This window comes from Anabrus simplex, chromosome 5 (genome assembly GCF_040414725.1).
Source record: "Anabrus simplex isolate iqAnaSimp1 chromosome 5, ASM4041472v1, whole genome shotgun sequence".
Taxonomy (NCBI): Eukaryota; Metazoa; Arthropoda; class Insecta; order Orthoptera; family Tettigoniidae; genus Anabrus; species Anabrus simplex.
The window spans coordinates 117,317,234-117,329,386 of NC_090269.1; the positions used below are offsets into that span (position 1 = coordinate 117,317,234).

Below are 12,153 nucleotides of genomic sequence, written 5' to 3' on the forward strand. Positions count from 1 at the left end.
ATTTTTAATGAATATTCTAAATACCAATTTTTACATCTGTAAACTTTAAAAGTTCTGAGATATAGATGCACTCATTTTAAAAATTCACCTCCTTTTCACCCTTCCATTAACTGGATTTTCCAAAAACAAAAATATACGTGATTCTTTATATATATATATATATACATGCGTTAGGCCCTCTAAGGAGCACGTAGAACCATTAGTTAGCATTCTTCTTCTTGTTTCTCTTATCCTCCCAAAACTTCTTCATCCTCGCATTGTGAGTCTGTCGTCTTTCTTGAGTCCATGCCTCCTGGAGTTTCAAGTTTCTTGTACATTGTCTGGCTGCAAAGCTGTGCACGTTAATTTTGTGTCTAAATGTAGCCCGTGTAGTTGTCAGTGGGTCAACGCCGACTTCTACGAGATCTTTTTGGGTGTCAGCAAGCCACCGTACTTTATTTTGTCGGGTTCCGCTGATAATGAGGAAGATTTTCTTGGTCAGTCGCGAGTCGTCCATTCGTGCTAGATGTCCGTAGAATTGCATACGTCTTTTCTGGGCGATTGTTCGGTCAGCGAGTAGAGTTCTTCCGAGCTTTTTCGCATCCATATTCCATCTTGGAACTTTGGTCCAAATATTTTCCTAAGTATTTGCCATTCCATTTTCTCGATGCCATTGATATTGATGGTCAGTGTTGATGTTTCAATCGCGTAGAGTGCTTCAGGAAGAACTACTGTATGGTAGTGACGCAGCTTGGCTTGGATGGAAAGGGATTTCTTATTGTAGATATTTCAGGTGACTGTGTAGGCTTTACGTAATTTTTCGGCACGGGTTCCTGTCATTACCAGTGCTTCCGATAATTTCACCTAAGTACTTGAAATGTGTAACTCGTGTGATATTGCCATATTTGGTCCCAAGTGATTCCACACTGGTGTTCTTGGAGTCCATGTATTGTGTTTTCTCATATGATATTTGGAGGCCAGTCTTAATAGCAATCTCATGCAGATTCTCAAGAGCGGTTCTGGCTTCCTCGGGAGTGCGGGTGATTATTGCTAGGTCATCAGCAAAGGCAAGACACTTAATATGGATTTGCTTATCTCTCGTTCCCATATTTATCCCGTGTACTTCTTTCTCCCATGTTCTAATGATCTTATCTAGTACAAGATTGAACAGCAGTGGAGATAATCCATCACCCTGCCTCACGCCTGTTCTTATCTCAAATGATTCGGAGATTTCGCCCATGAATTTCACTTTAGAAGTTGTGTTAGTTAAAGTCTGTTGGATTAACTTCGTTTTGTTGTCAGCACCATATTCATGAAGTACATCTAATAGGGTGTCACGGTCAATCGAGTCGTAAGCTTCTTTAAAGTCAACAAAAGTGGCCACTGTTCGAATTGATTGGCGATGTTGGAGAATCATCTTGAGGTTCCAGATCTGTTCTGCACACGATCGGTGAGGTCTGAAGCCCGCCTGGTATTCTCCAATCTTCCATTCTATCTGTTGTTCTAATCTGGTACGGAGAGCACGAGAGAATACTTTGCAAGCAATTGAGAGGAGATAGATACCTCGGTAATTGTTCGGATCTGTCTTGTCACCCTTTTTGTGTAGAGGATGAATCAAAGCAGCTGTCCACTCTGCAGGTATGATTTCGCTCTCCCATATATCCGCAATGATGGCTGGTAAACGGTCAATAATGACCTCACCTCCGATCCTGAGCATCTTGGCAGTTACACCATCTTCCCCTGGTGCTTTGTTGTTTTTCAGATTTAATACAATATTCTGTATCTCGTCATGTGTTGGTGAGTCATGGTTTGGGGTGGATATGCTGAATTGCAGTTTTTCGGCAGGAGGTTCACAGTTATGTAACGCCTCAAAGTACTGCTTTAAAATGTCACAGTTGGCTTTTGTATTCGGCTCAAGTGTTCCATCGATGCGACGAAAACAAATACTAGTGGGTTTGTAGTTAGTCAGTTCTTCTCTAAAAGTTCTATAGAAATTTCGAGTGTTGTTCCTTTTGAAATCGTAATCGATTTCCGACAATCTATTGAGGTGGTAGGTACGTTTAACTCGTTTAATAGTTTTGGCTGTTCGCTTCTGTATTTCTATGAAGTTACTCCAATTTTCTGGTGTTTGGTGACTATGCCAATTCTTCCAGGCTTGCATGCGGGATTCCAGAGCTCTATCGCAATCGGCAGTCCACCACCTGTGTTTACGTTTTTGTGGAGGTTGGCCAAGTTTCTTCGCTGAGTCTTGAATGGTTGCAAGAAGGGTGTCCCATGTTTCTGTGTTAGTCTGCATTGATTCCATGAATTCCTGTGTGTGATCTTTTAAGTATTCTGGATCAATGCATGGTATTTTAGGTTTCTGATAACTTTTCCGGTTAGGTCTGAAGCGGACTTTGATTTGTGAAAGATGGTGGTCGGACTCTACGTAACCCTTGCAAACTCGCACATTCATGATTTTAGGAGAGTATTTTCTTGTGATGGCTACATGATCAATCTGGTATTCACCTATGTAGTTAATTGGTGATTTCCAAGTGGTCATTTTCCACGGAGGTTTCTTAAAGTGTGTGGACATTATTTGGAGGTTAGCCATTCTATATATGTTGATTAGGTGATGTCCATTGGCATTAGTCTTCTTGTGTGCTGAAAAGCACCCAATGATGCTTCTGTATTCTCGTTCCCTGCCGATTTGTGCATTGAGATCAAAAATACCAATTTTCAGGTCTGTAATATCTTCACTTTCTGAGATATAAGTATTGGTATCCTGATTAAAGGCATTCAACCCCCTTTTCACCCTTTTTCACCCCTCCTATTGGGATTTTCTGAAAACAAAAAATATATGTTTCCTTATTTTTAAAGAAGATTCTGAATGCCAATTTTTACTTCCGTAAACTTTTAAAGTTTTGAGATATAGATACACTCATTTTAAAATTTCACCCCCCTTTTCACCCCCTTAGCAATGGAATATCCAAAAATCCTCTCTTAGCGAGCACCTACATCTTAATATGAATATATCCCCTAAATTTCATTTCTTTATGTCCAGTAGTTTTGGCTCGGCGATGATGAATCAGTCAGTCAGTCAGTCAGTCAGTCAGTCAGTCAGTCAGTCAGTCAGTCAGTCAGTCAGGACAAGTTATTTTATATATATAGATATATGGGAAAATGTACAAAATAACAAAAAGTACCTGGGTTTGTGGGATATGCATCAGAACTGAAGAAAAAATAAAAAATAAACTGCAAAGTGGTAAGATTTTAGTGCTCTTTGAGTGAATTTTGACAGTGAGGTAAAGGTTGACAGTTTACCAACTGAAGTGTAGTAATAGGTTTTTTATTTTTTATTCCATACTATACAACAAGAGTTTCACCAAAGGAACAATATTACAAATGTATTACAATTAAATAGAAGTACGGTGTGATTATACAATTAAACATTAAGTATTTTACTACACACTAAGAAACTAACAGACACCAAAGAGACTGCCAGACTGATAAATGTGCACGGCAAGCGGATGAATTATACCTCAGTGTCCATTACTGTGGCAAAAAATACACCCCTGCTACCCTTCCTCACAGCACATGCAAAGTCTCCATTACTTGCTGTGGCACTATACAAATCAGTTAGCCACAAGAAACAATATTTTGTGCCAATTTCTGCTAATCATTTTGTTAATAATTAAAGAAAATAAACAAAAAAATTAGCTGATAAGACAACAAAGCTTGTACAAATTGCTTTTTTTAATTGTTCGTGTAATTCCTAGTTTCAGCCAGCTAAAATGGAATAAAAAGTAGTGTTTTCTCCACAAAGTCGGGAGCAACTGCCCCCACTCACCCCCACTAATTGTTGCTATTGGTAAAACACTTATTCTTATCCTCAGAAAGAAAAACACTGAAGGTTGTACCAACAAATTTAGATCAGTCTCATGCTTTCCTTTCATATGTATGCAACAAACGGCATTCTTATCTGGCAATTGCCAATTCTCCGTCCATACCTTCAATTTGTGGTCCACTATCACATAAGCGCAGTAATAAAAAGTAATCCCTTCCTCAAACCTTTCTTATGCACATCACCATTTGTATCGTAAACTGGGAGACCTTCAACCAAATTTCAGTGTATCTGCAATAATGAATAATAGTGAAACTGAATTTAGATGAAGGGGATGGATGGTATCTGATATGTGTGCTCTTCATGTGAACAAACAGACAGGGGTTTTCTTCTAGTTAAAGCACCACCATCTGATTCTTGCTGGTCCTGTGCCAACTTGAATAGTTTCTGGTGGCTTTATACAAAGCTTGCAGATAACGGTTGGTATGGGTTGCAATTGTTTCATAAGGCACATTTCATGTATCCAGTATGTCTTATTAGATTGCAACGCCCGACAAGAATGTAGTCTATGCATGGTTCATTTGTGCTGCTGTAGTATGTGATTAGATATGAATCATGCTTCTTGAATCAGGTAGACAATCTTCATCAGATGGTCCTCATATCACTGTACTTCGGAAACAGAGCCTTCAAACTTCACTGATACAATAAAGTGCACACCATTGGTCATTCCACGTGTAGATACCAATGCACCTCATTCTGAGTGATTTTGCTAGTTATTAATACTGTCTATGTTGAGTGACACAATATGAAACATTGGCACTAGCTCATTTAGCAATGGTAACCCTTGCATACTTTTCGCATTGACCCGGTCTCACCCATCACATGCCCCTTCCGGATGATGCACTAACCTTTAGAACTATTCGCTGAGACAGCATTCCACTAGGATATGACTTTGATTTTACAGCCAGCTTATCACCTGCCTGTTCCCAAGAATTTTAGAACTACTACCAGTGAGAAAATTAGGCCACTCCTGACATGGAGAACAAACACTGTTATAGCTGCTCCATTGGAGTACAGATGCTACCTTTATTAGGATTTCAGCAACATTTCCTCTGCTATAGGCCCATTACCCTCCTTCAGGGGCTCATTTAGCAAGAGTCAGCGAAGCCTGCAGGGAGCCACCTGCCACTCAGCATTGAGTTACTGGTTGAACGGATCTTACTCAGTTACTGTAGCAGGACTTAAACCCAGATCAGGCATTTATTCACATTAGAAACATTACATAAAATACCTAAATTAAGCCACATTGATGACATAAAACAATAGAATAGAAAACCACTAGCAAGAATTCCATTATTGCTCATAATTACTCCAGAATTAGGTGGTAGGTCTTTATAGCAGCATTATTTTATTATATTTCAAAGCTATTAAGATCTTCATCCACAGATTTGGCATTGAGCACAATCAGCTCTTGTTGATTATGTACAAAGTATGTATACTTTAACCTCATCCATTGAGGATGCTACAAAATAAACCATGGTGATGGACCATAGTAACTATTCAATAAGGTAACTATTGAATAATACCACCTTCTTATAGACCATGTTAAACAATAATAAAATGGTGTATGGTTTCTTAGTGCCGGGATGTGTCTGAGGAATTCGGCTTGCCGGGTGCAGGTCTTTTGATTTGACATCCTTAGGCGACCTGCGCCTCATGATGAGGATGAAATTATAATGAAGACGACACATACACCCAGCCCCCGTGCCATGGGAAACCAATTATGGTTAAAATTCCCGACCCTGCCACGATTCGGATCTGGGACCCCTGTGACCAAAGGCCAGCATGCTAACCATTTAGCTATGGAGCCGGACACCATGCTAAATCATAATATAATAATCATAATATTCATTTGAATATTAGACTCTTCATAAATCTAAGGATCCTCATGATTACCATGAAGATTTCTCTTAACTTACTCCAGGAAGATACAATGATATTTTATTTCCAGGTTTGAAATTTGTGTTAATAATAGGTTTAAATAAAATTACAGTGGCACAAAAGTGGAGGTTCTATGTATAGGATCACAATCAATCAATCAATAACTACTGATCTGCATTTAGGGCAATCGCTCAGGTGGCAAATTCCCTATCTGTTCTTTTCTTAGCCTTTTCTTAAATGATTTAAAAAAAATTGTATATTTATTGAACATCTCCCTTGGTAAGTTGTTCCAGTTCCTAACTCCCCTTCCTATAAATGAATATTTGCCCCAATTTGTCCTCTTGAATTCCAACTTTATCTTCATATTGTGATCTTTCCTACTTTTAAAGACACCATTCAGACTTATCCATCTACTAATGTCATTCCATGCCATCTCTCCACTGACAGCTCGGAACATACCACTTAATAATAAATGTAAGAAATTAATTTAAACTTCAACTTATTCAGTACAGTGCAAGATGTTAACTTGTTAGTTAAACATCATTAAAATAGTTGAGACATGTTTTGCCCCTTTTGTGGGACATCATCAGTCATTTCAATACCTCAAAGTTCAACCAGAAGTCTGGTTGGAAAATTGTAAAACGTGTTGCATGAGTGAATACATTAAAATACTTTACAATATCTTATTATTAACAAAATATCAAATTGATTAAAAATATATTGCACTGGTGAACATGCTTGTGAATTTTCACTTAAACAAAGGCTGTCATATGTGTAATAAATGACAATAGTGATAGTCTAAAATCTTTCGATGCCGAAGTTCGAAGACAGTTTAAAATTTATATACAAATATTGAGAACGAATGCAAAATATAATACAATTACAAAATACTGTACATGTATTTTACATGTGAAATGATGTGGAAAAGCATTCCAAATTTGTGCTAATTTCACTTAAATTTGATTATACTATTATGTTCATGATGAGGTCTAATGAAATTAACATCAAGATGTGGAAAGTTTGTATATGGTTTTTGCTCAGCTCATGTGAAACACGTTGCTTTACGTTGTAGTTCAACCTAGATGTCTAAGTTGCATAATTATATTTTAGACCCAAACAAGTTAGTTCACTGAAGTATCCATGGGCTATTCAATTCCGTTAGACACTCTCTACGAGACGGAGTGCCTAATGCATGTAAATAACAGTTGATATTTAATTCACATTGAGCCTATGTTGAAACAGTTGAAATAATGGCTTGAATGAGGGCAGTTGAAGTGTCGTTAATGTCTTCCCATTTGACTATTATTTTGAAGTTTTAACGGGTGTTTCAGTTGCCGGAGTATGGGATGTTGGTATTATTAGTTGAATGGGTGACAGTCAAAAATGTTGTGCGATGTAATTAATGTTGAGGTATCTTACGTATGTGAAAATCTTTAAGTGTTGTTGGCCTGTTAACTTATTCCTAAGAGATGTTTGAAGCACTGTCCAATCCTGGATAAGATTTCACATTTTGAATCACAATGGTGGTTCACTAGAGTTCCAGGATTTTTGGTGGAAGATACTTATTGGACGATGTTGTTGTTGATGTAAAGGGAGGCCTGTTTTGGTGTTTTCGAGAATACAATCAGCTTGATCTTGTTAATATTCAAGGATAAACCATAGGTTTCACTGGTCCTCAAAATGTTATTTATCATAAATTGAAAATCACTAGGGTTGCTGGCTAACACAATTGTGTCATCAGCAAATTGGATGTTATTACTGTAATGACATAGCCATTGATCTTGATACCTAGATTAACATCTTCCATAGCCTCTCTGAACACAGCTTTAGAGTAGATGTTGAAAAGGAGTGGGGACAAGACACATCCCTGGTGGACACCTCTTTGTATAGCTATGTCCTCAATAGTAGTTCCTTCTATTTTGACCTCTACCATTTGATTCCAGTACAAATGGGTAATGATATGAAGATCACCAACATCTACACCAGTAGACTTTAAAATCTCAACAAGTTTTGCATGAGATACGCAATTGAAAGCTTTTTGGTAGTTGATGGAGCAAGCGTGTACATCTACATTCATATCTAGGCATCTCTGGGTCAAAACATCCAAGGAAAAAAGAGCCTTGCGAGTACCCAATCCATTCCTAAAGCCAAACTGAGTATGACCAACTTGGCATTCGCATTTGAGGTAGATTCGAGTGTGGATGATGCGCAGAAATACCTTTAGCACATGGAACATTAGACTGATCATATGATAATCATCACAATGTGATGCACTAGCCTTTTTAGGTATGGTGACAAAAGTAGATCTTAGCTAGTCAGATGGAATTTTACCAGATTTATATATTGCATTGAATAATGTAGTTAGCAGCTCTAGTCCTCTGCCATGACCTTCAGCAATGAGTTTGAGAGTTTCTGCATGAATCTTGTCTGGACCTACAGCTTTTCCACTCTTATGGAGTTTGAATGCATACAGTACTTCCTCTTGGGTTATATTTGGACTTGTTTCACTGCCTTTGCCGATTAAAGATGGTTTGTCTGGCCTTACATCGCTAAATAGGTTTTCAACATATTTTTTCCAACACTTCAACTTGTCTTCAACTCCTACCAAAATGGTGTCATTGGCATCCCTCAGTATAGCTTTACATGGCCTGTGATATTTCCCTACAAGTTCCTTGATCTTCTTGTGGAGATTAAACAAGTCATGTTTCTCTTGGAGAAGTTCTATTTCTTTGCAACTCTCCACAAGCCATAGTTCTTTTGCTTCCCTAAACTACCTCCTCACTGTGCTGTTTAGTTCTTACATTTTTCACTTTCTGTCTTTGGTCCATAAGCTGTAGAATATCTTCTGTCATCCATTGCTGTTCTTTTTTACTGTTTGAATGTCCTATGTCATTCTCTTGAGTATCAGTGAGTATGTTCTTTAGTGTAGTCCACTGTGATTCAATATCCTCTGTTTCCAAGTTGTTTATTGTTCTTATACATTCTTTGAGCTTCAAGGTTGTTTGAGCTCGAAATACGTGGTTGTCAAGGCTCTTTGTATTGATGCGCTTAGCTCTGTCAGAGTGCATGTTCTTGACAAAACGATGAAATGTTAAGTCCATGATGACGGAATTATGGTTGCTGTTAACATCCGCCCCAGGGTAGGTTTTGACATCTTTCACGTACCTTTTCAGATGACTTTTGATGAGAATGAAGTTGTGCCAGGGATGTAGTTTGAAAAAGGTATTAATAACAGAGAACTGTTGTTCTGAACAAAACTGAACTAGACGATCACCTCTGGTATTTCTCTCACCAAGGCCATATTGTCAAACAATTTCATCCTCTGCACCGAGACCTATCTTAGCATTGAAATCACCAAGGACAAGAGTTACATCCCCTTTCTTTGTAAGGTACATTGCCTCCTCTAGAATGGAATAGAATTCTGCGACTAATTCATCTTCCTTATCGCCGGCTGGAGCATAAGCCTGGATAATATTCATGGGACGATGGGAAGTTTGCAGTTTAAGAAACATGACACGCTCTCCAAACGAAATGTAATTGATGACAGACTTCACCAGATCAGATGAGAGGAGCACAGTCACTCCATATTCATCTTGAGGATCGTTATCATCAGAGTAATACAGAACTCCATGATTAGTTTGTTGTGTTCCTGACCCAGGCCATCGAACTTCACTAAGGCCCAAAATCTAGATTTCCAAGCGTTGTATTTCTGATTCAACGTTTGCAAGTTTCCCAGCCATATATAGACTTCGCACATTCCATGTGGCGATTCTTATTCTTTTGTTATAAATTAGAAACTTATCACTACTTGATCTCGGGAGGATTCTTAGCACCCTCTCCCCACTTAAGGGGTGTCCCGGACTGAGGGCTGTTTTTTTAGTAACTTTAACCATAATCATATTGAAGATTTGGGAAGATAGCTCAGTAGGACTTGCGTTTCCTTTCTGTGCCACAGTGTGAGAACCGTGGAGGCTGTTACAGCTGCGCTTCTCACATCCAATATAGTACCAGAGTCGTTCTTCATGTGCTATTACATGGTACTGTTGGAGCTGCTGCCCTCCAACAGGAGATGTCCATTTAGCCCTGGACAATTAGGTTGCCTCTTCCGCCATCTATGTTGTACTGAAGGCTATCTTCTCTACCGTAGCTGCCGTTGAGGCCTTCACCGTAACCCTGGCAAGGGACCCTTACCAGATGCTGCACACCGGGTCAGTGTGTTCTGGGACTCATATAGGCAGGAGCGCCACTCCCTCGGTAGGGCTGCCTCCAAGAGGGTAGAACAAAGCAAAAATAATTATTTATTTTCATTATTTCTATCAATTTTAACATGCAACTTTTGTAGTTTTCTATCTTGCCGCCAGATGTTTAAGGTCGGGCTGCCAGTTGCGCCACTCTCAGTTTAGTATGGGAGAATATGGAAGTCTCCAGTATTGTCTATAGTGTACTTGCTTAAAACACATCAGTCAACAAACAATGAATCTATGCAAAATTCCATTTCACTGCACAAACAATGTCTGCTGATCTAATAATATATGTGCTATTTGCACACCTTTTAGTGATAGATTTTTGTCTGGGGGTGAGGAGTAAGGAGGGAGCTCTCCCGGTTCCGGTAATACTGTCGACTGCGTGGAATTGAAATCTGAATTGCATCGATAATATGATCGATCGATATGAATTTTCTAAACCTTTATTATCTTAAGCCAACAACTTTGTCACACACACATTATATAACATTTCTCGATGCAAATCTTGTTCCTAGCATGAATTCTATAGTTTGGCTTTGCTGTGTAAACAACAACAGTACTAGTACATAAAGTGTATGCCAGATGTTGCACAGCGATGCATAAGCAATTCATAGTTTGTGTTTCAAAGATTGCCAATACGAATCTCGAAGATAACCAAGGTCGACCGATTCAGCACAAGGGTGCCCATCTATCAGTAAAAGGTGCGCGAATAGTAGCAGAGTCATTAAGTTCGTGGACTGGCCATCTAGCGTCACAATGGTGCATTATAGCAGAGAGTTTGCACCACAGGATATTACGGTGACAGTTCTTTGCTAGTCTCAGCAAGGGGCAGTTGCGTGCATACAGTATAAGGAGAACTGTGGTCTCTGATGTGAAGGGTAGTTGAACATCAGTGTCAGAACTTGAGAATGTGGTAGTTTGAGCAGTGGGCAAATTTCAAGTTCTGCCAAAAATTAGGGAAATCCGCTAGCGAAACCTCTGAGATGATCAAGTCAAAATCACCCGGATCATTACGACGGGAAAAATGATGTGATAAGGCAAGTTAAAAGACTGTGATCCTTGAACAGTTAGCGCCAGTCCACAAACATATTGACTATAGTACATACATAGGTGTACACTGTGTTGCCTAACTGAAGGCACCAGTCCACAAACTTAATTGACTGTAGTAGTATTATACAAAATTCCACCTTACTTATCCAATATTAAAAACTGACAAAAAGAATAAGAAAGAAGAAAAACTGTAACCTTATAGGCTTAGTCAATATATATGCTCTTTATGTATAATTCCTTCTGTATAAACTAAGCAGCTAATTTGAAATGTCTTAATCTAAAGAATTCACGTGCTTTTTTCAGTTCCACCCAGAATATTACCTATTCAAGCTATGACAAATTTGCTACAAGAGGGAATGAGAGCTGGGATATCTTGTCAGATAATTGAAGGTGACCTGCCAGTGACATTCCGTTGGGAACGTAATGGGCAGCCAATACCACCTGCAAGTTATGGAATCACAACACGGCGACTAGATGAATATTCAACTTCTCTCGTCATAGAGCGGATCAAGTCCACTCATAGTGGAAACTATACTTGTGTGGCCCAGAATGTAGCAGGCTCAGACAGTGTCACTGTGCCACTTTCTGTCAATGGCAAGTATCATAGGTAATCATATTTTGTAATTCTCCTCATAATGAGTTAGCAAGTGCTATTCAATATCAAAACCTAAATAATAGTATTATGCTTAATCACTTTAACAACTTGTACAGTAGTCTAGCCTGGTAGGAACAAATACATCCCATAAAACTATTTCATTCTGTCAGTTACACTGTTTATATTTTTCTACTTTCTGAGAAATATGAACTTGGAAGAAAATGGTGCCTAAATCAATCTTACTTTTATATAATAATAATCCTATTGGTTTTCCATCCCATTAATTGCAGAGGTATCAAAATTTAGTCCTGCAAAAGTTCTTTACGTGCTAATAAATCTACCGACCTGAGGCCGACATATTTAAGTACCTTTAAATACCACCAGACTGAGACAGGTAAAACCCACCAACTTGGTCAGCATTCTACCATCTGGACCTCATAGCCCAGCTTAGATATATATCATACATTAAGAAAACACCCCTAGAGTAGAAAGTAGAAATAACACAAAAATCAATAGTACAC

General features: G+C 38.6%; 1 protein-coding gene across 1 annotated transcript in view; it reads left to right on the top strand.

Annotated features, from left to right (window-relative positions):
* Positions 1 to 12,153, top strand: part of Dscam4 (Down syndrome cell adhesion molecule 4) — a 779,777-nt gene that overhangs the window by 625,798 nt on the left and 141,826 nt on the right. The window contains exon 13 of the mRNA XM_068227782.1: positions 11,341 to 11,631. Coding sequence (XP_068083883.1) covers positions 11,341 to 11,631 — 291 coding nt within the window. The remainder of the gene's footprint in view (positions 1 to 11,340; positions 11,632 to 12,153) is intronic.